Consider the following 27,250-nt stretch of genomic DNA (forward strand, 5'->3'; position numbering starts at 1 on the left):
TCCTTCAACTCATATCGGTGGAGCCGCGAGCGCTGTCGCGACGAGAGCTAGTCGGACTTCGCGCTCGTTCCGGCCTTAAGGAACTTGACGATAGGCGCGACAGCCTCATCGCCCCGATACGCCATGCGTATCCGATCATATAGATCCGTTGTCACCCGCGTGATGTGGGCCAGCTCATAGTCGGGACGCCGAGAGAGGGCGTCCGCAAGCACGTTGAGCTTGCCCGGCTTGTATTCGACGCGGAAGTTGTATTCCGCGAAGAAGGACAGCCACCTCGCCATCCTTTGGGAGAGGTGAGGCGAGTTAGTCGCCGTCCTCAAGGACGCGTGGTCTGTGTAGATCACAAAGGGCCTAGAGCCCAGAAGGTGAACACGGAACTTCACAAGGGCATATTTCATTGCCAGGAGCTCCTTGGCATGGACAGGGTAGTATCGCTCGGCGGCTTTGAGCTGCCTGGACTGGAACGAGATGACTCGTTCCTGTCCAGCCGTGTCGGCCTGCAGCAATGCACATCCGATGGCGTAATCGGAGGCATCGCAGACGATGCTAAACGGCTTCGTCTCGTCCGGCAGGGCCAGGACAGGGGTCTCTTGGAGACTGGCCTTGATGCTGTCAAAAGCATCCTGGTGCTCTTGCTCCCAGCGCCAGTCGACGTCCTTCTAAAGGAGGCTCGACAAGGGCTTAGCGAATCCCGCGTACCCAGCGCTGTACTTGTGAAGGTAGTTGGCCAAGCCCAACCACTTTCGAAGATCCTTCTGGGATCGGGGCGTCGGCCATGCTGCTATGGCCTTGACCTTGTCTGGGCCAGCCCGACCGCCCACGTTGCTTACGAAGCAACCGAGAACTTTGATCTCTGGTGACGCGAAAACGCACTTGTCGATGTTGGCGTAGAGCTTGTTCGCTCGCATCACGTCCAACACTCGACGGAGGTGTCCTAGATGCACCTCCATGGCCGTCTTGCCTCCCTTGGTACGGCTATGGACGAAAATGTCGTCGAAGAACGTCTGTACGAAGGTACGCAAAGGGCGGAACAATTGCGTCACCAGGCGATTGAACGTCGCCGGGGCGTTAGACAAGCCCTGCGGCATGACGAGCCACTCCCAAGGCATGCCGCTTGGAGTGCTTACCGCGGTGAGCGGGATGTCGCTCTCTCGCATCAGGATTTGGTAGTATCCGTCTACCAAATCCAGCGCACTGTACAGTACGCTCCCGGCCATGTTGTTCAACAACACATCCTTTCGTGGGATCGGTGTTTGGGCCGGCACCGTTGCGTTGTTCAGCTTGTTATACGCGTGAACCAGACGCCACCTTCCGTTCGGCTTGCGAGCGCAGAAAGTCGGCGTCGAGTGCGGGGATTTCGACTCTCGCACCATGCCTGCCTTCGCTTTCGCGGCGAAGAAGGCATCAATGACCTCGCACTGTTCGCGCGGGAGAGGCCATTGCCTCGTGACACAATACTTTGTGCCGGGCACGAGATCAATCTCGTGCCGTACGCCTCGATCCGGTGATAGTTGGGTCGGTGGGTGTTTGTTCACCACGTCCGCATACTCCGTCACCAAAGGATACACCGGATCCTTGGGGTTCTTGAGAATCTCAGAACCCAAGCGCGCCTGACGCTGCTTGTTCATGTCTTCCAGGACGTTCTCGTCCAAGACAGAGGAGGAGTTCAGCTCCTCCTGAGTGGTCTCAGGTCTCATGAGTACCATCTCAGCAATCTCTCCAGCCTTGAGGTTGGCCAGGAAAGACTCAGCCGTCATTTCCTCGAGGTTCAGTATCTCTGCAACCTCTGGCAACGGTTCCAAATGGACACCAGGTGCCTTGACGGGTAAACCTGTCTCGCCATCGAAGAAGTGATAACACTCTTCCACCGGCCTTGTCGGAGAAGCCCGGGCCCTGGGCTCTGAGTCGCTTGAAGCGACGTCGATCGGAACGAAGTTCGGATCCGACTTGAGGCGGCGGCGGCGTCTTTGTCGACGGCGTCTGTGACGGGGAGCTGTGCTGCCCACGTCTAGGGATGTCGTCGCTACGACATCCGAGGCACTCGTGGCCTCGTGTGGTACTGTTGTACCCACACAGGAAGCGTGTTCAACGCCTTCCTCTTCAGTTAAGGTCTGGGCGACCGCGTGTGGCACTGTGTTACCCACACAGAAAGCGTGTTCAACGCCTTCCTCTTCAGTTAAGGTCTGGGCGACCGCGTGTGGCACTGTGTTACCCACACAGGAAGCGTGTTCAACGCCTTCCTCTTCCGTTAAGGTCTGGGCGACCGCGTGTGGCACTGTGTTACCCACACAGGAAGCGTATCCGACGTCTTCCTCTTCAGTTATGGTCTGGGCGACCGTGAGTGGAACTCTGTTACCCACTCTGAACACGCTGTTCTCAGTGTTCATGACAGCTGCAGCTGTCTGCGGAACTAAGTTACCCGCCTGTGGACCTAAGTTACCCACTTGGCCAGCGCCTCTTCTGGGCGCGGCCACCATCAAAACATCCTCGGAGTCGTCATATACGTCGACGACTCCCAAGCATCTGCCGGATGCTTTGGTACCCTGACAGCCCTCGCGGGCGCCCCGGGTCCTGACAGAGGTGGGAACATGACTCACCAATGCTCTGTCGGACTGCGCAGGGCGGCTGGCACCGATTGCCTTGCCTCGCCAGTCGATCCAGGGCTCGTGCTTCTCAAGCCAGGGCATGCCCAGGATCATATCATATGGATCCATATCGAGAACAGTGAACTGTTCGAGGCTGTCAAAGTCTTCAAACTCGACAGCCAGATCCACTTGGACGTTGGGGACAGTGACGACCTTCCCGTCGGCCAGTCGCACTGACACCGTCCCGTTGCCCTTGCTTTCTCTCAAAGCTTCGGACAACTTGTTGCTGTTACGAGCAACCGTCTGGCGGCGTGCGAAATTCTTCGACGCCCCAGAGTCAATCAAGATTCTAAAGGGATGATCGTATCCCCGTACACATCCGTGTACTACGAGCAACCCGCCGCTGCTCTTCGCCTATTCGAGAGTGCGAAGACTCTCAGGGGCTAAGTCCCCGTGGTACGCGCCACCCGCGCACCCATCACGAAGACTTAGTTCTTCCCCAGTAGGGCGCCCCGCCCCTACTGGTTCCCTGCGTTCACCTGTCCCCGGGATCCTGGCTTTTGCCAGCGACCCTTGAGGACGGGCTTGGGGAAGGACCGTCTGCGGAGTTTTTCCGCGGGACAGTCGCGCTTGAAGTGGCCCATCTTCCCACAGTCGAAGCAGCGGATGTCACGCTGTTCGGCGGACCCGAGTTCCATGGGAACTGGTCCGTTGGGGCTTGTTCGACCGGGAGCCGACAAGGAACTCCCAGGCCACGCTGAGGCCGGCGTACGCGCCTGGCGATGGCTGTACTCTTCTTGAAGAGCCACTTGAATCGCCTCTTCAAGGGTGCTTGCCTGCACCCGGAACAGCTGAGTGCGTGCGGGGCCCACTCGAAGGCCGTCCATGAACACAGTCATCTTGATGTGTTCATTGAGTGGGTTTCCCACTAGGGACGCCGTGAGCTCCCGTATCTCTTGCACATACTCGTGCAGTTCGCGCCTTCCTTGTTTACACGCGAGGAAGTGCGAACGCTGGCGGTACTCGTAGCTCGCCGGGAGGAACGCGGCTCGGAGCTGTTCGCACAGCTGAGCCCAGGATGTGAAACATCCAGGGGATGTTGCTTCCCGAGTGTACACCCAACTCTTTGCACGACCGCTAAGGTTGGAGAGTGCAAAAGCAACACGCAGTTGCTCGGTCGAGATCAGAGCCGCGTCCATCGCGAGCTCTACTTCTCGGACCCAGAAGTGAAGGTTCTCGCCTTCCTTCCCTTCATACGGCTTTACCTTCAGCCGTATTGGCTTCGGGTGAGGCGGATTTGCTTCCGCCGCCGGAGCCTGCAGGTTCTCCCGCACATGCGCGATGAGGCCCTGCTCGTACGCGTCGAATGCATTGACGCGCTCGAGCTGTTTATGACGTGTCATACTCCTGAAGTGTGGAGTGTCACACTTCATGTAACCAGGGTACACTTAGGGCTACGTACCCCGTTACACCCTCTATCCTTGTTTGGCAGCCATCAACAGCAGGGTTAGTATTACCGAGAAAAAAGTGGTAGTAAAATTACCGGTAATACTAGCGTATTTTTGCCCCGATACTACTACTAATATTAGTCAAAACACAACACGGTCGTAGTATTAGTACTATTATTACTAGTACTCAAAGTACTACTCTGGTACTTTTGAACGTCGCGCACCTTGCGTGCGTCTTGCTTCAACCTAACAATCTCGTCCCTGTTGTGCCTCAGCAGTAGCTGCTTCTCCGACCGTCTGTTATCTGTTCTGGTACGAAGCCGCCCCATGATTATCCCCCCTGTGGAAAACACTCGCTCTTGGAAGGCCGAGGATGCGATCTTGCCGAGGTGAATTCGTGCCAGAAGCGCCATCGAAGGGTATAGGCTTTCGCCTTCATCACGGAACCACTGTTGCACATAAACATGTTTGTACAGCCCCAGTAAGGACCAGCACATGCCGTTGCGGCTGTCAGTAGTCATTGCGGAGGACAAATCTTCTTTCTGGATGTCTGGATTTTGGCGTTGGGCAACCTCGAGCCACTCAGGCTCCATCTCTAGCCATTCTCTCATGATACTTTCCGCTCTCGCATTGATTTCTGACTCCTTCACCTCTTCTCTGGTCTTGCTCGTTCGAATTGGAGCACCGAGCAGCAGCTCATCTTCATCGTCCCAGACTGTCGATGACGGAGAGGAAAGGGGGGAATTCACGTCCTGACTGAGTAAGCTGCTCTGCGAAGAGGGCGGCGACAGCGACATCTTGCCCAACTTCGCCATCTGCGCGAACACTTTGCGGTGCTCAGCTCGGAGGTAATCAAGGCCGTTTTTGTAGGTAGCCTTTTCCTCTTTGCGCGGGACGTTGCCGACAGCGGCGATTTTCTTTGCACTTGACTTAGTCCGGGGATCGAAAAGTATACACGCCATTGCTTCATTCGTCACCTTGGGAAATCGTGCCTGTAGTTGTAGTAATGTCCTCCTCAGACATGTCTTCCCTGCTTTCGAGAACTGACCTATTGTCTTCACCGCGCGGCGATGACTCGCTTCATTTGTATCCTTTGCCCGAGGGGCCTTGACGACCATCGCATCGAGCTTGAACGACTTCAGCTTCTTTTTGGCAAGGCGTCGGAATACTACCATGTAGGACGACACCATATTTTCGCTCTGCGTTTCTATAAGCGTCAGGTTGGCGATGAAGTGTGTAACGGCCTCCATCTCGGTAGCAAGAGTCCAGTCGTCGATAGATAAATTTGACCACACGCTACTGGAGTCTTTGGTTGACTGGAAGTACGCTTCGAACGCTGCATAGTTCACCACCGACCGCCTAATGAGCTTGCAAGTATAAGCGACTCTGACGTCCTTGTCGACCATGGGGTCCAGCTCAGGATAGGAGAGAGCTTCTTGAATTGTTTTCAGCGCGTTGCGTTGTTTCGGGGATCTGAAATGGTTATTCAAGTTCCTTAGCTTCTGAATGACGTCACCTCCATCCTCTAGAGATCCACCAGGAGCTACTATGGTCACCACCCTATCCCAGGAATGGCACGCGGCGTTCCAAACAGTATTCGTTTGAATATTGTCGTTGATCCCAAGTCCATACCCAATGCACAAGTTGAGTAGATGCATTGAGCAGTCCTCTTGGTCGCCGTCGATATGATCGGCGACGTTCCGAGCCGAAAGTGTCGTGTCGGACATAGTGAAGCGAGTCATAGCATTGACGTCGATGTTTTACTTCGCCGTGAATCCACTCTCGATCACCTTTGCAACTAGAGGTGTGTTGTATCCCTCGTTCTTGACGGTTGCGAGCATTGCAATGAATCTAAACCGCCATGAAGTATGAATGAAGGCCACCGACGCTCCGACGATACTGCCTTTCCCGCAACTCGTCCAGATATCGTGAAGGAGATTTAAGTATGGAAGACGACACGCTTTTCCGTACTCAGAAGTAAGTAGCTCACCCACAAGATCGCAGAAGAGTTGGAATTGCACCGGTCATGTCGGTCGTGACTGAGCATCGGGAAAGCCGGATTGCCTGTTGGGGCGCGCATCATCTCTTCGAATGGCGCCGATCTGCATGCCGGAAATGGTATTCCTTGACTAATTAACCACTTGGAGATCAGCACGTGCAGCGTCTTTTCATTGGCTTTGAAGAATTGCTGCGGTGAATTTGCGGCAATAGCCACAACAGATGAACCCGTCATACTAGTCGCCTTAGTAGCCGATGAAGTAGTAGTAGTGTCCACGTTCGAATCAATCGTCAAGTCTAGCACCTCCATAGCTTCAGCTTCAGCGTTAACGACGTCCGCTTTTGCCTTTTGAGTTGTAGACTGCTCCGCTAGCACTGCCAAAGGGTGGTCAGCATGTTTCGTCTTGATATGGTCCTTGGCATTACTGGTATTCTTCGTGCAGCGTAAAGCGCCCTCCCAACTGTAAGGTGTGATTTTTTTTCCGGCCTTTAATTTTCTCGCAACAGAGCAGACAAATGTTGCGATAAACCTGTACAGACGGCTTCCACGGGTTCCGCTTCGTGTATGGTTTGTCCAAGACGTGAATGAGATCCCAAACCGAATCCGTAGCTCCAATCTTCTTTGAATGTGAAACCGAAAGCGGCACGCCAAGATCCGAGACCGGTGAAGTCGGTGTCGGAGGGAGTACAGTATCTAGACCGCCATCAACACGAATTGTGGTACTCTCCAAAGCCTCGGTCCTTTTTACCTTCGCTGCTGTCTTGCGCCGCTTCACTGGACGCGCAGATACTGCTGTGTCCGATGTGGAGGCGATCTCCGGAGACGGTAAGAAGTCGGAATTAGATCCAGTCCAGATATTAGTCGAAGCCTTAGAAGAATTAGTCACTGGCCTCCTCGAAGAAGCGGCTACGGCTGGTGTAGAGGCACCTGTGCCAGGGTAAACATGCAGCACGCACGACTGGCTGCCAAAGCTGCGACTCAGCAGAACGTAAGCGTTGATATTATACAAAAGTTGAATGAAATACATTTCGTTCAGTGCCGAGCCCTCTCCTTCGAGCACTCCAATTGCGCACATGTGATGAGTCGGTTTTCCGCATACGCTGCACGGATCCCTTTTGAGATCAGGACCTTCCTCACAATTGGTAACAGCACAAGGCATCCTCGGTCGCCGTTTCCAGGTCAGTGATGCGGGCAATGGCGAAATCCAGTTCTTTTCAAAAATGGCGAGCTTCTGCGAGCAACGCAGGACAGCCACAGGTTTATAAGATTGCGAAATGAGGGTCTGTTGCTCGTTGACTGGCTTCATGGAAAATATTACTCCTCAAAGTAATATAGTACCGACTCAGGTGAGTAATACTACTACAAATAGCTAATACCACACTATGCGGTATTAATAGTAATATTAATTAAATAGTAGTAGTATTAGTATTACTCTTAAGTAATAGTTTTAAATTACCCTTAACCTCTGACCAACAGTGCTGCCAAGCACGTGGCTGAATTGATTTAGATGACGAAGTCGAAGAACCTTAAAACTAATTTGGAGGCGTTTGGCGGATATGCAGGGCTATTTCCGAATGGTGCCGCCACACTTTGGTTGACGAGTGAGGAATACTATTTAACCCTGAAAGCTAGATACCAATGCGATAAACTTCAGCTTATGTCACTAAAACGCGGTTTGTGTATGACCATGACAACCTCTATTTTATGTTTGATACACCACTCTTAAGCCTTCCAACCACCACCAAGCATTTGCTTGTTGAGCTTGCTAGAAGTACAGCACCTCGTTCTCCAGCAGCAGCAATGGGTGCGCAGAAGAAGAAGGCTAAGTTTGTGGCAAAGGGTCTGCTGCAGCAGAAGATCAAACAGCGCAATGCCAAGAAGAAATTCCAGACCATGAAGGACAAGAAGCGCAACCGCTTCGAGCGCAACAGTGACGCGCCTAGCAAAAAGAAGCCGCGCAACGCTGCAGCCGATGGCGGCTCCGGAAAGAAAGATGAGCCGGACATGCTGGACGAGATGGACGTAGACGACTTCCTGAACGCCGATTTCCTCGACTCGGACAACGAGGAGATCGACGACGAGGTGGTCGACGATGCTGGCGATGACGACAGCAAGGCCAAGGTCAAACTGGAGAAGGACGACGACGACGTGGACGACGGTAGTAGCAGTGAAGAGGAGGACGAGAGTGCTCTTGATCCTCGCTTCATGACAGGCTCTATGGCTGGTGGAGATGACGACGACGACGAGGCTGAAGAAGAGGAGGATGCTGAACAGGAGCAGGAGTTAGAGGAGCAGAGCGCTGGCCGCACTGTCGTCACTATGGCCATCTTGCAGAAGGCCGAGAAGGAGTGCTTCGAGACCAAGTCGGTCTCTGGTTTGCGTCGTTTGATGAAGATCTTCAGTGACGCCTGTCGCTCCAGTGACGCTGCCGACTCCAGCAAGGAAGGCGAGATCACGTTTGACGTGCAGAGCAGCGCCGTGTACAACCGTCTGATGGTTAATGTGTTCCGTCAGACCCACGAGACATTAACCGCTCTGGTAGTACTCGAGTCTTCGTCCGAGGAAGACGCGAAGCTCAAAATTGACGACAAGAAGTGGAAGAAACACTCGCTCGTGATTCGTCGATTCTTCAGCTGCGCCTGCTATCTACTTGAGCAAACCACGGGTCAGGACATCCAGACGTTCGTGCTACGTGAGCTGGTGCACTACATCCCGTTCGTCGTGCCGTGTCCCAAGACGTCACGGCGGATCCTCAAGGCGCTGCTCAAACTGTGGGCAAAGTCACTAAACGCCAATGTGTGCATGTTGGCCTTCGTCCGTATCCGTGACATGGCTCTGGCTGTGCCTTTCCCATTCTTGGAACTCTGTCTGAAGGGTATCTACGTGACGTACATGCGCAACACCAAGTTCACGAACGAGGTGACGCTACCCCACCACATCCTCATGGGCAACTGTGTGGTGGAGCTCTTTGGCCTGGACCTCAGTAGCTCGTACCAACACGCGTTCGTGTACATTCGGGAGCTGGCTATTGCTGTGCGTAAGACCATCACATCTCCAGGCCCAGATTCGTTCAAGGCTGTCCTCAACTGGCAGTTCTTCAACCAGCTACGTGTATGGACTGCTGTCGTATGCGCGTATCCGGCCGAGAACCAGCTCCGTGCACTCGTGTACCCCTTGAGTCAACTCCTACTGGCCGTCGTGCGACTATCAAGCACGTTACGCTTCGCTCCGCTGCGTTTCCACTGCGTCAAGTTGCTGCAACAACTCGCTCTTGCCACCAACTCGTTCATCCCCACGAGCCCATCGCTACTTGAAGTGCTACAGCTCGAGCCGTTCCGTTCGTCGTACAAGTCTAGTGCCGCCAAGAAGGCTGCCAAGGGCAGCAACCCGACCACGGAGGTGGACTTGGAGCTTAGTGTGAAACTGTCCAAGACAGCATTGGACGCTAAGCGCGTGCACGACCAGATCATCGTGAAGCTCTTTGAACTGCTACAGCGCGAGTGCGATGTGTACAGGTTTAACGTGGCCTTCCCGGAGCTGGCCGTGCCTCTACAGCTCACGCTCAACAAGTTCGTGCACGCGTGTGCCGTCCCCAAGTGGAAAGCACAGGCTCGTGGACTCAGTGACAGTATTAAGAAGCGTGCGGACTGGATCCGCTCCAAGCGCAGCGGTCTGGACTTGAGTCCCAAGGATACAGCGCAGCTGGATGACTTCCTACGTGCCGAGCGTGAAGCTGCGGTGAAGAAGATCTTCGAGAAGGACGCGTCGGATCTGCAGGAGAAACTGGACGCGTCGGCTGAGGCCTCTAAGGAGGAGAGCAAGCCTGTTGCAGAGAGTAAGAAGAAGAACAAGAAGAAGAAAAAACGTGCTAAGAAGAACGGCACGCCTGTGGACGAAGAGACGGTGGCGAAGGTCAAGAAGATGTCGCTCAAGGAGTTTAAGAAGTCGGTGGCAGCAGTGGACGCCGCTGATGAAGTCGGTGACTTTAACTTCTCGTCGGACGAGGAGTAAGAAGAGAAGCATTTTGAATAGATACATGACATGCATAAAAAGAGGTACTTAGAGTTGTGCTTGTTGGTAGCAAAAGCGCACGTTCTTGTCTACAGATGAGCAAGTTGTCGCGCTCTGCCTAATACAGACTGGTCTTCTTCATAATGCGCAGGAACTCGTCCTCGTTGATCTCGCCGTCGCCGTCGCGGTCGGCCTCGTCGATCATCTCCTGAAGTTCCTCGTCCGTCATGTTCTCGCCGAGCTCCTTGGCCACACGTTTGAGGTTGCGGAACGAGATTTTACCAGTCTCGTCGTCGTCGAATAGACGGAAGGCCTTGAGGATCTCCTCGCGCGAGTCCTTCTCGCTCATCTTGGACGTCATCATCTCGAGGAACTCGGTGAAGTCGATGGTGCCGCTGCCGTCCTTGTCGATGTCCGAGATCATCTTCTTGATCTCCTCCTTCTTGGGCTCAAAGCCCAGTGCGCGCATGGCCACCTTAAGCTCCTTGGCGTCAATCGTGCCGCTGCCATCCGTGTCGAACAGGTCGAAGGCCTCGCGGATCTCCTGTTTCTGCTCTTCCGTCAGCTCAAACTTCTTGTTCTTTGCAGCTGCGCCTTTGGCCTTGGCGCCGCCGCGTGAGCCGTATGCAGAAGACATGGGTAGATAGATCCAAGAGGCTGTTACTAGCAGAGGCGTCTAGAGAATGGAGCCCCGCCGTCGCCTTTGGTGCCTCTTGGAAGGCAGCGAAAGATCGCCGCTGATACGGTTACTGTGGTTACGGGCATTTGGACGGGACGCAGCAGGATGACATACGGAGTTTAAGATAATCAGCTGGTGGGGTGTCCAAACAGCTGACGCTTTATCTCTGACTTGCTGAATGTAAGCTGGAGGGGTACGATTCGGGTTACTCAAAGTTACAGATGACGCAGAGAGCCAGATTTGTTGCATGCATAATCGGGCCACTTAAAATGTCGGCGGAAAAGGAGTGAACACCACGCGTCCAAAGCCTCAATTTTGCTTGTTGCTTTTTGTCGTGCACTTGTGCCGCATTTGCCCAACAAAGCACAGCAGAGTGGAAGACATCCCCCACCCGTTCTCTGTTGCGCACAGCTAATCTCTCGCTCTGCAGGACCGGGGGGCCATGAGTATCAGCGTCAGTCGAGAGTCTATCTCCAAGCTCATGGGCGAGCTCGTGGACGGTTTCCCCATAGAGGGCGATGGCCGCTCGTCTATCTCAGACTTCGGCAAGCTGCTCTTCACGGAGGGCCAGGCCAACGGCAGCAGCAACGCGGCCAAGTCCGGCCAGACAGGGCCGAGTGCGGCCAACAGCAAGCCAACTGCGGCCACCACGAGTCGTGGCACTACTTCTTCGTCAAACGGCTTGACGACTCAGACTCAGACTGGAAGCAAGCGTGTGTTCACAGAAATTAAGGGCATACCCCGCCAGAAGCAGCATGATGTGCGTACTGTTGATCAAGAGCTGCAAGCTGTTATTTGCGCTGTATATTGAGTTTTTCTTGCTGCTGATGTCGCCACAGATTATGAAAACCAAGGACAAGGCCGTGCCTAAGCGCTGGACGCCAGAGGAAGACGACAAGCTCCGTGAGGCTGTGGGCCGCCATGGCGAGCGCAACTGGAAGTCGATCGCCGAGGAAGTACCTGGCCGCAACCATACACAGTGTCTACAACGATGGACAAAGGTGCTGGCCCCCGGCCTCGTGAAGGGCCACTGGCGGCCGGAAGAAGACGACTTACTAAAAGAGCTTGTGGCCGAGGGCCGCAAGAACTGGGGCCAAGTGGCCACTCGTATCCCTGGGCGTACGTCCAAACAGTGTCGCGAACGCTGGTACAACCACCTCGATCCGAGTATCATTCGTGGCGAATACTCGCCGGAAGAGGACCGCATGATCCTGGACGCACAGGCCAGACTGGGCAACCGCTGGTCGGCCATCGCCGCCATGCTGCCTGGCCGTACAGAAGACGCTGTGAAGATCCGATGGAAATCGCTCTGTCGAGTGCGCAAAGGGTGCGTTGATATTGTGGCCAAGTAAAAAAGGAATATTGATAGTAGGCTAACGGTATTTATTGCTTGCAGACAAGGCCGTCGTGGTCAACCCGACAAGGGTAAGATGACTCCCAAGGGCGTTATGATGCCTGGCCAGATGATGCAACAAGGTCCAGGCTTTGACGGTGGAATGGTGAAGAGTGAGGAAGTCGCTGCGTTCTCCATGCACCCACAGCAGCAAGGCACGCAAATGGTGCGTCTTCCGAATGGCCAAATGATGGGAGGTAATAATATTCAGAGTGGAGGGCAACACCACTCGATGATGGGGAGTATGGGCGGGAACGGGATGATGTACCATAGCGACATGAGTGGCGGTGGGTACGACCCTACCATGGCCCACTACCGGAAGCCTCCGATGCAGCAACACATTGTGAACAATGTATACGAGCATCCTTTGCCGCCTGCAGGACCAATGGCCGGCAATAACTCGCAGGACTATCCCGTTGACCGTCGCTCGAACATGGCCAACATGTCCACTGGGATGTCAGCACATTCACAACATTCCCAAGCACAGGACGGATACAGACAAGAGTACCAAGGCCCGTCTTCGGGATATCCCTCCAATATGAACAGCGGTATGTACTCAGCGGGGCCGTCCACGCCTAGCGGAGGGATGAACAACGGACAAATGTATGGCGGCAGCTCGCAGATCAACAATTACCGAGCTGGAGGAGCCATGTACAGCGACTCACAGGTATCTTCGCATCATTCGCAGCAAATGGCCCATTCGCCACACCCTCAGATGGTGTCGTACGACTACGGCATGCCTCCATCGACTAAAAACATGAATGGAGGAGCGTCATCAAGCCACCCGCTGCATCCAGGCAATAATTCCATGCGAAACCCCGCTTCGGCCTTTGCGCATCGACAGCAGCACTCGCATCAATACGTGGATCGCCCTGTCCACCTCCCACACCACGTGGCTCACCATGAACAGCAGCACCCGACCATGCAACGCCGTATTCATGCACACGAGCACGACCAACCACACCCAGAGGAGGAACCGCCAGTACATCACCAACATCATTTGAAGCCGAGATCAAGTGACATCCAGCCTAAAGAGGAGCCGCGGCCCGGCCGAATGGCGCAGCCAATGTCCAACCCGGCTGCAATGTTCGCCCGTAGCCAGGCGGCCAAGGCTTCACCTTCGGCGGCCAACAGTAATCCAGTCGCGGCCTTCATGCACATGCAACATCATCAGAAGCGTAAAGAACAGCCGAGCGCGTCTAGCAAGATGGCCCAAGCTGGCCCACCGAAACCTTTCAACCCGGCCGCCGCGTTCGCCCAGCGGTTCCAAGCTGGCCAGAGACCACCAATGCCCAGTAGCAACTCAGGCTCTACCCGATCTAACGATGATACGGCCGACGAGGATGACGACGGAGAGAACGGCCGGACTACTGAACCTTCTCTCAAGAAGGTCAAGCCGAGACTTAGCATCGATGCCGCGCGGGCGTCGGCCGCACGGAGAATGCGCAGCTCCGGTAGCGGCGACAATCTGGCCGGCCGTGGAAGTCTGGATGTGTTTTTGAACGAGATCGGCGACGTTGGCCGGTTGTCGGACCTCAAGATGGACGGCTTCCAGACGCTAGAAGAGCTGTGGCGAGTCTCAGGCGACATGGATCGACTATCGTTATGAACATGTTTTGGTCAGGAATAAGTAGGCAACAATCAAGCTTCGTTTTGTGTAGATTTATTCGCTGTGTTGTAATCTTGGAAGATTGCGTTGCTGACGGGTCAGGAATGTAATCCTCCCTCGTCCCCAGGGGCTAATGGTAACCAAATATCATATGATATTTTTGATAGTAATAGTACTATTTTCGATATTAAATATTAATAGTAACTCATTTTTGCAAAAGCTAACATAATATTTTTATATTAGCTCGGAGAACTGAAAAATATTAGATACTACATGATATTTTATGATATTTTCCCACTTAAGTACGTTTCTTGCCAGCTTACCTCTGTGAACCGAGCGGAGCCAAATAACTTTTTCGATCAGGTTCTAGAAAAGCAGTAGGCTTTAAGACTGACGAGTATTTGCTCTAGTATTTCACTGTGACACAGACAAAGGCGATCGAGATGGAAAACTGCAAACGCTTGCAGCTGTTTAACGTTGATAGAGCGAAATCAAGACATTTGTTCTTGTTCTCTTCCGATCTCCTCGTCGACATCGTGCGTCTAATAAACCTGCTGCCTGTGGCGCTAGATTAATGCGCTCAGCAGTGCCAACACACAACGCCAACCTTGCCGTCACTCACAATTGTCCCGGTACTCACGGTTGATTAGTAATACTTCAGCTAGTCGAGCGTTAACGACATCTGATTAGTTAATGTAGCCCGATTACGCAATCATTGAAAAATATAATATCGTATTAACTAATATTAAGTTGATATTTAATAATATCATATTGTCTCAAAAGAAAATATTAGGTGATATTTTTTATATTAACTGGTCTACAGGTGATATTTTCACAATATTAACTTCACCGATTTTGGAGTTACCATTAACCCCTGCTCGTCCCCGCATCCCACTCATGTCATGTTCTTTCTGATGACGTCTTCATGACGTCAACTGATACCCACGGGTTCAAGGTCACGGGTTTTCGTGTTCCATTTTCATTATACAATTTGCAAAGAGAGATGGTGCCGATAGACAGCCAGGGTGCAGATTACTGGGAGGTTGCTAGTGCACCTACTAGTCCGGCAAACCAGCTTCGTGACGATGTTGATCGTGTCGTGTACCTTGAAGTCTCTGGTCTGAGCTGCGAGAGCTGTGTTCGGAAAGTTCAAGACGCGTTAAATGCAGTGGACGGCGTCGCTAACGCTACGGTGGAGTTTGGGACGAAACGAGCTACCATTTGTCTGAAGTCGAGCAGCCAAATCACCAAAGACGACTTAGTTAATGTAGTGCAATCCCTTGGCCAAAAGTATGCAGCTTCTGTGTGTCTACTATCCGCTGAAGAGAAGATTTCTAGTGTGACGCAGCACTCTGAAAGACTCATGACTGAGGGGAACGCAGTTACCATTCCAGTCGAAGATATTGATGACGAATCTGTCAGCGTGACTCTGTTGATTGGTGGTATGACGTGTAATTCCTGTGCTGCTTCGGTTGAAAGTTCATTGAAACAGACTGTAGGTGTCGTGTCTGTTGTGGTTAACTACGCAACAGAGAAAGCAGTTGTCCGATATGACGAGAGTGTAGTTGATGTACCAGCACTTATTGAAGCGGTTGAGACTATCGGATACGAAGCTTCGTTCGTGTCTGGAGATAAAAAAGCTCCTGCTAACGCAACGTTAGTGATCGGTGGGATGACGTGTAACTCGTGTGCCAACTCTGTCGAAAATGCTCTGAAAAACACAAAGGGCGTGTTGTCTGCCACTGTGAGCTATGCAACTGAAAAGGCCGTGGTCGTTTTTGACAAGGAGGTGGTCGGTACCCGATCACTTCTTGAAGTCGTAGAAGATATTGGCTACGAAGCTTCGTTCGTGACGGGGAATGAGGCCCAAAAAGCGCTCGGAGACCAGCGTACAAAGGAGATCAAACGCTATCAAGTGGATTTCGTGATTGCGCTTCTGTTCACGCTTCCTATCCTGCTGGTTATGCTGGTTTTTGAGAACATTACTCGTTTTAAACATGGCCTAATGACTGAGATTCTACCTGGTCTTTCATGGGAGACTTCGGTTGTGGCGATTCTCGCGACTCCTGTGCAGTTTTACTCAGCTCGTCGCTTCCATATCGAAGCTTGGAGAGGAGTTAAGAACCGAGTTCTAGGCATGTCATTTCTGGTTTCTATGGGGACGAACGTGGCGTATATCTACGGCTGGTTCACTGTTATCCGCGCTATCGTACTGGACGATGCGGACGTCGCGAACATGGACATGTTTATGACCTCGTCTGTGCTGATCTTGTTCGTGGTTCTTGGGAAATTACTGGAAGCAATTGCAAAGGGGAAAACGTCTGCGGCGTTGACGAAATTGATGGAGCTGCAAGTTAAATCAGCCACATTGTTGGTCTTCAGCGCAGACAAGACAAATATTCAAGAGGAAAAAATAGTACCCATTGAACTTGTACAACGTGGAGATGTCTTGCGAGTTGTTCGCGGCTCTTCTGTGCCTACTGACGGAGTGATTGTGTTCGGTGAAGGCCGAGTTGATGAGTCCATGCTGACTGGAGAATCAAAGACAGTAAAGAAAAGTATTGGAGACCGTGTGCTGGGGGCTACGCTGAACGTTGATGGTTTATTTCACATGAAAGTTACGGGAACGGACAGCGACACAGCTTTGAACCAGATCATTCGTCTCGTGGAGGATGCACAGACGTCCAAAGCGCCAATCCAGGCTTATGCCGACTATATCTCCTCCATCTTCGTTCCTACGGTAGTTGTTCTTGCACTTTTGACTTTCATTATCTGGTACATTCTGAGTCTTCTAGATGCAGTTCCCAAAAATTGGATTCCAGATTCGGATGGCAAGTTTGTGTTTGCACTGGACTTTGGCATCGCGACGTTGGTTGTCGCTTGTCCCTGTGCTCTTGGGCTGGCGACACCGACTGCGGTGATGGTCGGAACGGGCGTCGGAGCACAGTGTGGCGTCTTGATCAAGGGGGGAGAAGCTCTGGAAGCTGCACACAACGTCAACACAATTATTTTCGATAAGACCGGGACCCTTACAGTGGGCAAGCCTGTGGTGACGGATGAGTACGTGATCAGTCAAAAGATAGAAGTTAAGGAGCTGATCATACTTGCTGGCTCGGCTGAGCTTGGTAGCGAACATCCGCTAGGCAAGGCAATCGTTGACTACGCTAAGAAGGTATCGTCGTCTCTCGAACAACCGACTGCTTTCAACGGTGTTTCAGGGAAGGGGGTGTCGTGTTCTGTGGACACGCAAAGAGTTGTTGTTGGTAACATGGCATGGATGGTTGATAACGACGTGAAAGGGTTGCATAACCTCGAATTGGAACAAGTTACGAACAGTTTCCAGAACTCCGGTAAGACGTCGATTTACATGGCCGTGGATAACGAGCTTTGTGCAGTTTTTGCAGTAGCCGATGCTCCTCGAGAGGAAGCAGCTCAAACGCTGCAGCAGCTAACAGAAATGGGACTGGATGTCTGGATGGTTACCGGTGATAACGAGCGAACTGCTTCTACTATCGCTGAACAGGTGGGATTTAATCAGAACAACGTCATGGCAGACGTATTACCGTCGCAGAAGTCGTCAAAAGTCAAAGAATTGCAAGACATTGGCCGTGTTGTCGCTATGGTCGGTGACGGTATCAACGATTCACCCGCACTCGCTCAAGCCGATGTCGGTATTGCTATTGGGGGTGGCACGGAAATTGCAGTCGAGACCGCTGACATGGTGCTCATGAAGTCAAATCTAGTGGATGTGGTCACTGCGTTGCATTTGTCTCGCACCATTTTCAACCGTATTCGACTAAATTACGTGTGGGCGTTTGGCTACAATTGTCTGTTGATTCCACTTGCTGCTGGTGTACTGTACCCCGTGAACTTCAGCATCCCACCAATTTTTGCAAGTGCTGCTATGGCACTTTCATCTGTGTCGGTGGTGCTTTCGTCACTGGCACTAAAGCTCTACACCCCACTGAAGGTCACTCGAGATAACAAGGTCGAGTTACTGATCTCCAAGGATGAAACGCTATCTGCACCTCTTCTCGCAAACCATTTGCAGGAGCCATGAAGGACATTCGGGGCAGTTCGAGCTAAACAATCACGCTGAATCTTACCTACATGGACTCCAAACTCAAACTGTGTAAGCTATGAACTTGGATAGCTTCGCCGTGAGTTTGGAGCTGGAGTTTTTATTTTGCAAATGAACTTTAGCACTATTCAACAGCCGGACGAAATTAGGAAGAAAACTTTACACAGACTTGAGATTTGTCCGACAAAATTTTATCTGCTGCTACCAAAATTAGATGGCCTGTGTGGGTACTGCTGTACCGTTTTTGAGCCTGTAAAAAACGCTACCCAGCATGTAGGGTAAATATATTTCTTCTTCTATTTGGTGTGTGAAAAATACACCATGTTGTATCAGTCATTTTCGGTAATTTCTAGATTTGGGAATCGTGGCACTTTGCGTATTCTTGTGAGCTCTAGATTGTGCTGTTCTTTTGCTAGTGCTTTTGGTTCATAATACCAAACATACCAAATATCAAAGTGGTATACCAAACGTACAAAAATTACCAAACCACTTTACCGATCAAGTCTAAGGGTCCATGAAATATGTATTCGGTTGAATTTAGCTGGCTGCCTGCTTTCCAATAAAAGCAATCGCTTTATACAAAAAGCGCAAGTGCAAGTACGGCACCAGGTTGTAGAGGCAGTCATCCCACGAGGCACCACTTGGCAGGATTTCGAGTATGGCAATGCACCACACTCCGCACGAGCTGTCATCCTTTTGTTTGCAGCACTCCACCTTCTCAAAAGTCAGCATGTCCTCCATATGTAGAAGCCCCTCGAAAGCGGAACGTACGCTACGCTCGACGATAGCGTAATTGTGCTGGCTCTGTAGGGGGTCAAACATGAAACAGACGCCCTTGTTCGTTTCAGCCTGGATATGTCGGCTCACCAGGAATGCAACCTAATGATTCCCCACGTTGAAAATTCCAATGACACGCTGGTATTGCGGATTCCCAGCTCCAAACCCTCCCGACACGCGTTTGCACTGCTCTGGCCTAACAAATTCGTGAAAACTGGGACTAACAAATCCTACATCTGGGTATTCATCACGAAGCACCATCATAAATACCAGGATAGACGTCGTATGAAGCCACAAGTATTTACGAAAGTCCAGTAGCTGTCCCATCCGCCGAGAGCAGAGGACCTGTACATCTTCTTTCGCAGCAATGACCTCAGCCAACGCACGGTCATTATCGGTCGACTCCACCGCGATCGACTTTCTTGGATACATGAGTAGTAGAGCACGGGTTTCCCATCTATCATCGCCCGGCCAGTCTTCGTGATTTATCCTCAGCTTTGCGGCGGTCTTGCGAGTAACTCGCTGCTGCCCATGTATCGCGAGATGCGCAGCTTGCTCCTCCTGGCGAGAGCACGCAATTTGCTCTGCGCTATGAACCGCCAGAGATAACTGACTGTGCACAACAAAGGGAGGGAGATTAGACCCAGCCGGCCTAGCTTAATTCCTCAACTGACGCTCATTCTGACGTTTTGTATGCGCGCAAGCCCTGCTGTGTTCCGTTGGGCACGCGTGACTTTCCCGTGGCTGGGATACGGAGGGAGGTCGTCACTGTACCGCCTGTCAATCGTACAAGCTAGCTATTATCACAAAACCTTCTACTTGTAGCATACAAACGTACCATGCCAAGAAATCAGCTTCAGGGTTTGAGTCGCACCAGGAATGCTTTGTTCTGCCGCCGAGGGGGGAGATTGGCGAGTGCCAGTCGCTTCGAAAACGCGGGCTTCAAATTTTCAAAACGTTGTTAGGCTCTCGCCCATTAAGTATTTTAATTTTTTATTCCACTAAAGCTCAACCCGAAACGCGATAACGGCTTTATTCGACCCACGAAAAGTTGACATGATATGACAACAAGTACATTGAAAGTAGAGGCTAATTTTGGTAGCAGCAGCGAGTTCCACTTTATTCACCATCTACTGGTCTCTGATACACCTTTCTTCTCGCCTGCTTCATAAATACGTGCTTAATCGATTAAAGTCCATTGTTAACTGCCACACACCAGCATCTGCAGACATTCCGTGCTTTCTTTAAGACTGTAGGTTCCACTTCTCCGCTGCCCGCGACGTTACCCCCCTCCTCTTCCAAAAATTACCACGATGTGCCCCCTTGTCTATTGAGTATTCGTAATAAACAAGGCACACGAAAGCGAACACCCAAAACCTTTTTTCTAGCTTAAAGCTCGTTCATCTTACCGGTAGTCTTTGCTAATTTGAAAAATTAAGAACAAAGTTGTGCTTCGCCCGCAGAAGCTAAAAAGGCGGTGCACATAAAAATATTGAGTTCAAATGCCAATGCGATTCTTGTAGAGTTCGTAGGTATCCCAGAACTTTCCAAGCCTGTAAAGCATGAAGCTAGAAGTAGTCCTGATGAAAGTATATCGAGGGAGGACAGCTAGATCAACTGTATGGACAACATTACTCAGATCAAATTGCTCGCAAAAAGCTGCTTAGTAACACGCACAGCAGCACACGCCGTGTGCATGAGGCTTCGCAAAACTATATTTCAATGACATTTTTTTCTGCTTATTAGAGATTACCCTGAGTTTAGCTTGCTGTATATCGAAAACTAATTATCCAACGAATCCTTTCGACAACATTGCTCTGCATGAACGTTTTTTTCGAATTCTATGAGATTTTTTTGTAGGAGTTTTAATGTGCAATTCAAAATCGAAAAGCTGGTAAATTTAACACCTTGGTTTCGAACGCTGTATGATACGACATACTGACTTTGTTAAGTCGTATTAAACGACATTGTAAAAAGATCATCAGCAAATGACCCAGAAGAATAGTCTAATACTTTTATCAAGCAAACACCAATAATAACTTGACAGAGATCATTTTGCTACAAAACGAGACCAGGATAGATGAAGGGGACCAGCCTTGTCGTAGGAGGTCACGTAAGAGCCACTCATTCGACCTTTTGCTGGATGGCTCACATACGGAGGAGGCGACGCGAGAGGTCCACCGTGCCGGCTGACCACGATATTGCCTTCGGCCACTTATGGCGGCAGCTTCGGGAGGCGGGGTGGGAGTCCAAGCATCCGCTAGCGGTCTCCAGACTGAGTGGAGCTACGCGTGCCCTGACAATGCGCACGTGTTCGTGGGGGACATTGCGGTCGGGAACTACGCGTTCGACACTGGGCTGCTGGAAGAGAAAATATCTGACGATCAAGTCCGTGTAGAAGACGATGAAGAACTCAGCCAATAAGGGGTCGCTAGTGGTGGCGAATAGCATCAACACAATACCGATGACGACGTTCAACATTACTAGATCGGCACGAGCGCTCATCCTTCACAGCGTACCATGGATGAGCTCTTCGGACCCCCAAGTGCAGATGATATCGAGCTATCACATGCTGCAATTATGAGAGCGTTCAACCTCTTTCAAGGCGACCTACAAATTGACGATAAATAGCACGGTGCTGCGGCCGGCTTGCAGTTACACTCAGAGGCCTCTGAGCTAAAGAGCGAGGGTGGACTCAATATCAAAGAAGCTGAACCCCCCCCCCCTCCCACCCCGCGACGACGAACACGGGACCCGATGCAAGGCAAAGACGACGTCAATACCGTGATAGATGGGAGCATAGCAATGACTACGAAAACTTTAGCTCGGGCGTGAGTAACGATGATGAAATTTGCGACGGTGACAGTGATCCTTGTTATGATGGTCTGGACGGGGCCTTCTTATGTCATTGCAGGTTGGAAACAACGCACTCAGCCGGGCAGCCGTCAAGGATTGAGAGGAGGCATTACGGTCAATGAAATAGACACCTGCTTCATCGGAGTACGAGGAAGATACCCCAGCGTATCCTGGACTAAGAACGGAGGAGGCCAGGTCTACGCTTGCTAACAAACATGATCTGGTGCTGCACGTCGGGAGGAATCGCAATGCCGTACTTCTATCTATGGAGCCACACTTCGTCGGCTGTAAAGCGCTTCCGTGCTCGACCCCTCGTACCTTATTACGGAGCGTAACTCCTTCTTTTGGTTTGAAAGCACATAGCGCAGAAGTAACTAGTTTCGAAGCTGCGGACACCCGCACCCACGAAAACGGAGAACACCTTGAAGAGCCATTGTCGCCGCTTACCATTGTTCATCTCCTCCGTCTTCCAGGGCACGCGTGGGAGCTGGGGCAGTGACCAGGTCTGCCATATCATCGCCATCTACAAAGGCTTCGCTTTTTTACGTCAAGAAGTCTGTGTTAAATCGCCGCATGAATGCTGCATGAGTGGGCACAGGATTTTCCGCTTATTCTCATCGCATTTTTGTGTACGATAAACGCGTTTACCATAGCTATGCCGACATGGCCTAGAAAGGTTGTCTTGTTTTACCTCCGCATGCGGATCGCCTTTTATATTGAATATCGCTGTAGAAGTAGCTGATCGTAAACGTCGACGCCCCCCCCTCCCCCGTTACTCGTGATGGTAAAAAAGAAGCTGAGGCCAGGGAGCTCAAGAGACGAGGGAGTCCCTCTAGAAGTGGTCGTACCCGCACCGGGAAAATCGGTCTCATCCGTGATAGGCGTCGTGTGGATACTCCTGAAAACCAGCATCCGTCGTTTCCGGGAGATGTTCAGAGTCATTCGGAGCTGCGAACGCTGGGTAATGGAGAACTTTAGTTTCTTAAATAACTTAGGCTTTGAAATGAGAACTATCTCGCCCAGAAATATTTTCTAGTGAAATAGCGAAGGGTCGCGCTATGGGAACATAGTATTAGAACATCGATCGGTAATATAACCGTCATATTCAGATTTTCCCAGATACTTGTTATGTCAAACCTTGCATTATTTCAGAAGCTAAAGCTCTCTAATACGTAACATTGTTAAATTAAACCTCGTCACTGATACACCCGATGAAGCAATACCTACCACTTTGTCGTTGCTTAACACTGACGCTGTCCGCTTGGTAGGCGCAGCAGCCTTTTTGGCAAACGGTGACGGCTGCTCTGCAGGAGACTCCTTTCTCGCGGTCTTTGGTTTGACCGTATTATTTGCCGCGGCGGCGGTCAAAGGCATAGCAGTAGCTCGATCGTCACCTCCAGCGGGAGCAGGATGGGCGACTACTGGAGTTGTCGACGCTGGTGTCGCCGACGCTGGACACGCAGAGGAAACGGTCGGAGCAGCTGTGGCGAACGCTGTCAAATCGGGCGATGGTGTTGGAAGATGCGCAAAGGCTAGCCATCTATGGGGCCGACAGTGTCGAAGTAAACTCTCTTCACCTACGTAGCACAATACATGCTTGACATGTCCGTAGGCACTAGTAATTGCAGCGCACATACTGATAATGCTCGACACCCTCTTTTTCCGTGATGCTTCTGCTGTGTGGTAGGTACCGTTGGTCTCTGCTAATACCGTAGACCTCTCGAAGATTCATCCATTTTTGGTGGGTTTGAGCCAAATTTACCGGAATAATTTATCATAAACAAAGATACGCATCTTGACGTTATAGGAGTGATTGACTCTCATCGGACGGGTTTACTCGTAATGAATGACTGGCAAATACCCTAAGATTCTTATACAAGTAGCCACAAACCTTTTCCGTTAATATCATGTCGCACCAAATGCAGACATTTCAGCCGCCCTGTCTAAATTTATTACATACACTCTATTATATGCGAATATGGATCCATCAAGCTCTGTTGCCGAGGGTCCAGACCATTTTCACCTCTATAATTTAGATTCTGGAGAATTCGTGATGCCATATTGGAAGGGTTAAACCCCCATTGGAAATAAATGGCGCCCTGTTCTATATTACAATTATACTACCATCAGGTAATATTGTACACCTTAGTAAATTAAAGTTATTAGCACCTTTATTCTACGCCATTCAAATTAGTCTTTCGCAGAAGCCCCTAGTATTTCTTTCATTTTTTAATCTACTATGGAGCACATAGGCCACAACTTCTACTGCCATCGCAAGGTCGCCGAGACGAACACTACTTACTGGGTCTGCGCCCGACATCGAGCTGGGTGTAGGCTCGCCCGATTGCTCGTGACGGGAACGTCAGAGCACACAATGACCACAGTTGCACGATGGAGATGTCGCCACAAGTCGCCGACGTCCGCCAAGAAATGCGACTCGCCCTATAGGCAGCGTGTCTATCGATCCTAGAGCTGCCTCCCGGAATCGGTTTATGTCAGGCATTCGAGAGGCGTACCCTCAGCACTATCGATAGAGCCCCTGCAATCTTTGTAATAATAATAGTCGTGGTGTATTGTGCTACCAGTGTGCTCACTTGAACTTTAATACTCATCTCACCAGGCACTGACGAGTATATTCAAATTAAGTTAATCAGCGTATGACTTCTCTTCTTTCTCTTGCTGCTCTTCTCTGTCCATCCACCTTGTCACATATCCCCGAATTAATTTACTGCTGTGTTCGAGAAGCGAGTGGATCCCGTCATCGTGCTCCGCTCCTCTGATTTGAGTCCATTGAGCAGCTGGCCAGCCAATCCGCAGCCTTGTTGTACATTCGGTATCGATGGGACCATGATCAAACTTGATACCTGTCCGCAAGCGATCGTATCATTGTAGTAGCTTCTTGGAATTCGATTCCTTACGCCGCCGCAGGAGTCCCATAGCCCCCCTCGCTATTTCCTACTACGTTCATTCCCACCCCCGCCGCACATAGCAGGCAACACAGCCCAACGAGCTCTGCGACGCTGTTCGATGTGTGCCTATAGCTGCTGCAGCCCACATCAGCACCCCTATCTTGCTCTCTCCGCCTAACTTGTAAATGGTGCTTTCGCTTCCTTCTGGGCCGGGCTGCCATGGGGGCCACCATCAAAGAAGCTGGTATGCTGATCTCGGCGTACTGCCCCCTTCTACCCGTTGTACCATCCGTTCTGTGCTGCCCGATGATTCTACCCGCTATGTCTAGCGTCGGTTTGGACCCTTCCGTCACCATCAGTAGTAGTAGATTGAAGAGCACCAGCGCGTCTGATATATCCCTTGTGTTGGTTATCTCTGCACTCGACAAGGTGAAGGAGGCATGTAACGGGCCAGGTATTTACCCCGTTACTTGCTTACACTATTACACTATAGTGTTGAGGAAGCTCGCAATAGGACGACTGAGTCTTATGTTTAAGGAAAAATCAACTCTCACTTTATTTTAGGATAAAGGCCACAGCCCTGGCCACTCAAATACACGTCATAGTCTAATTGGCTAATAATGGGTCTGGCTTTCCATATATCAGCCAATGGCGTGGCAGCATTTTCAGCACACGCTGTCGATGCACCTACTTATGTAAAGAAATATACCTACTTATGTAATGGAGGGGCCCATTACCTTTCCCCCTCTTAAAGTTGCACTTACGCAACATAAGCAGTGGGCGAAGATAAATCAATCTGCGTGAGGATGGCGAACGGTGACTTGGCTAACGGGCGGAGCGAAAAAGAGACATCTCCTGCGAAGCGCAGGAGCGACACTGCTCAACTTGCGGAGAACTTGACAAGCAACACAATGGATTAGCAGCGGACGGAAACACCGACGTCGGCGACGTCGTCGACTGCAGCGGCACGCGGCACACGCGTGATGGACGACCAGCTCCGAGCATGGGGTCACTACGATATACCCGGAGCGCGGGCCCTGGACACACTGGACACGATGAAGGATCACTTCCGGCGCTCCCGCGGACTGCGGCAGAAGCCTGTCGAGGGTGTCGCATATGGCGTGCTGCAGGAGTCGTGGTGCGATTTCATGCGGCGCTGGAACCGGACGCAGGAAGAAGGGGAGAACTTCGTCGACTGGCTGGTGTACCGCGAGGAGATCGTCAAGGAGCGCTCGCTCACGTCACTCCGTGAGCGCGTCTGTACCAGAGCATGGGAGGACATGCGCCGCATCTGCTACGTGAGGGTCGCTGAAGGTTGTGGTACTTGTACTGGATCGCGTCCAACTGTCGAGGAGTGGAGAAGTCTCTTTGCCGAGTATCCGCCCGGTGAACGAGAACACGGGTGGATCGAGAAGTATCGTCGCTGGTTGGCCGAGAACGTGCGCGCCTCTAGTCGCGCCGGCTCACGCCGACGCTCTGCACGTGAAGATTCTTGGCATCAGACTCGGTCTCGTTCGTGCGGCCACTCAAGCCGCCGATCTCGTTCGCGTGGTCGTCCAAAGCGTCGTTCTCGATCGCGTTCGCGTGGTCGCTTAAATCGCAGATCTCGGTCCCGTTCACGTGGTCGACCAAGTCATCGGTCTCGATCACGCTCGCGTGATCGCTCGAGTAGCTCTCCTCGTGCGAGCTGGCATGCGTCACATAGTGGTTCGCAGCGAGATTGGACTCATACGCCTGGACCACATTCGGGACGTCACGAAGGAGATTGGCACGAGGCTCCCACGTATCCCCGTCGGGAGGAAACCCGACCCATCGTACCCGATAGCGACGGTCGGCTGGAACATCGTGGGCGAGCCCTCGATGGCGTTTGGGAGCGCAAAGTAGATCTTCGTGGGCAACGATGCGCTCAACAATCCAGCGGGTATCGCCGGCAGCGTCAACAACAGGAGGAGAGCCGTCGTGTCGACAACACTCGCGTTCTGGCTGCACAGACCGAGAACGACTTGCTGAACCGCTACTGGGATGACCAGCAGGAGTTGGACGAGGCTCTCGGTCAGACTGCCCGGGCCACCGGGGAGAGTGCACAGCTGCGTCAGGCGAGCACAGAGATCCTTGCTCGGTTGCAGATACTGGAGAGGTCGGTTCTCGGTCGTTTTCAGACGGGGACACAGCCTTGAGATCCGACCCCTGGTGCGGATGGATCGATGGATCGCCGCGCCCGTCGAGAAGGTCGCTCGACGCATGCTCTGACTCGATAGACGGAGACGACTCTGGAATCGTAGCGGGGTGATACTTCGTCAGTCGTCCGACGTTAAACGTTGGATACAGACATAGTGATGTAGGAATGTCAAGCGTGTAAGCATCACCAATGACCTTGATTACCGTAAACGGCCCAATAAAGCGCGGCGCGAGTTTGTTCGACCCGAGATTGGTAACCGCAGAGCTTCTGATACCTTCAGCCGACAGGAGCACGCGTTCGCCTGTCGTAATCGTGGCCGTGTTCTTGCGGCCAGTCTTTTCGGCGTTCTCCTTCTGCTTGTCCACTTCATCCTGCAGTGCGTCTTGAACATAGCGGGTGGCCGCTTGGCGCTGTAGTACGAATTCGGAGACGATTGGTCGCGCCGCTCGCTTCGGCGCGTAGTTAGCTGACGCGAGCTGGATGCGGAACGTGTCACTGCGCTGACCGACGTGGGGACTGGGGATACACTCGAGATATCATTAGCAACCGGTGTATGTACCAGTTGACTTAGTACCGGTGATGCCGCCGTAGACGTCAGAGCTGGAGTATCCGGCTTGTCGGCAGCTTCTTCCCACCCAAAGTGGAGACACACCGAGCTGTGGGATGGCCCACGGTGAGGAGAGCAGGGACACGCGGGGTTGCGCGCTGTTAGCCAAGAAGGGCG

At 51.9% G+C, this 27,250-nt stretch overlaps 6 protein-coding genes across 6 annotated transcripts; 4 read left to right on the forward strand and 2 right to left on the reverse strand.

Annotated features, from left to right (window-relative positions):
- Positions 1-7,832: 7,832 nt before the first annotated feature.
- On the forward strand, positions 7,833-10,043 carry PITG_13131 (nucleolar complex protein, putative; the record flags this gene model as incomplete). Its single annotated transcript, XM_002900608.1, has 1 exon — positions 7,833-10,043. One exon carries the CDS (start codon positions 7,833-7,835, stop codon positions 10,041-10,043), a length of 2,211 nt encoding a protein of 736 aa, XP_002900654.1.
- Positions 10,044-10,057: 14 nt separating this feature from the next.
- Positions 10,058-10,716, reverse strand: PITG_13132 (caltractin; the record flags this gene model as incomplete). The annotated part of the gene is made up of 1 exon (XM_002900609.1): positions 10,058-10,716. The coding sequence occupies one exon, from the start codon at positions 10,678-10,680 to the stop codon at positions 10,162-10,164; it is 519 nt and encodes a 172-aa protein (XP_002900655.1).
- Positions 10,717-11,164: 448 nt separating this feature from the next.
- On the forward strand, positions 11,165-12,074 carry PITG_13133 (myb-like DNA-binding protein, putative; the record flags this gene model as incomplete). The annotated part of the gene is made up of 3 exons (XM_002900610.1): positions 11,165-11,319; positions 11,431-11,491; positions 11,562-12,074. 3 exons carry the CDS (start codon positions 11,165-11,167, stop codon positions 12,072-12,074), a joined length of 729 nt encoding a protein of 242 aa, XP_002900656.1.
- Positions 12,075-13,181: 1,107 nt separating this feature from the next.
- Positions 13,182-13,724, forward strand: PITG_13134 (uncharacterized protein; the record flags this gene model as incomplete). The annotated part of the gene is made up of 1 exon (XM_002900611.1): positions 13,182-13,724. The coding sequence occupies one exon, from the start codon at positions 13,182-13,184 to the stop codon at positions 13,722-13,724; it is 543 nt and encodes a 180-aa protein (XP_002900657.1).
- Positions 13,725-14,727: 1,003 nt separating this feature from the next.
- Positions 14,728-17,784, forward strand: PITG_13135 (copper-transporting ATPase, putative; the record flags this gene model as incomplete). The annotated part of the gene is made up of 1 exon (XM_002900612.1): positions 14,728-17,784. The coding sequence occupies one exon, from the start codon at positions 14,728-14,730 to the stop codon at positions 17,782-17,784; it is 3,057 nt and encodes a 1,018-aa protein (XP_002900658.1).
- A 643-nt stretch (positions 17,785-18,427) lies between these two features.
- Positions 18,428-19,423, reverse strand: PITG_13136 (uncharacterized protein; the record flags this gene model as incomplete). The annotated part of the gene is made up of 4 exons (XM_002900613.1): positions 18,428-18,490; positions 18,577-18,684; positions 18,817-19,143; positions 19,421-19,423. The coding sequence occupies 4 exons, from the start codon at positions 19,421-19,423 to the stop codon at positions 18,428-18,430; spliced, it is 501 nt and encodes a 166-aa protein (XP_002900659.1).
- Positions 19,424-27,250: the final 7,827 nt, after the last annotated feature.

Source organism: Phytophthora infestans, genomic scaffold (genome assembly GCF_000142945.1).
Source record: "Phytophthora infestans T30-4 supercont1.25 genomic scaffold, whole genome shotgun sequence".
Classification (NCBI taxonomy): Eukaryota; Oomycota; class Peronosporomycetes; order Peronosporales; family Peronosporaceae; genus Phytophthora; species Phytophthora infestans.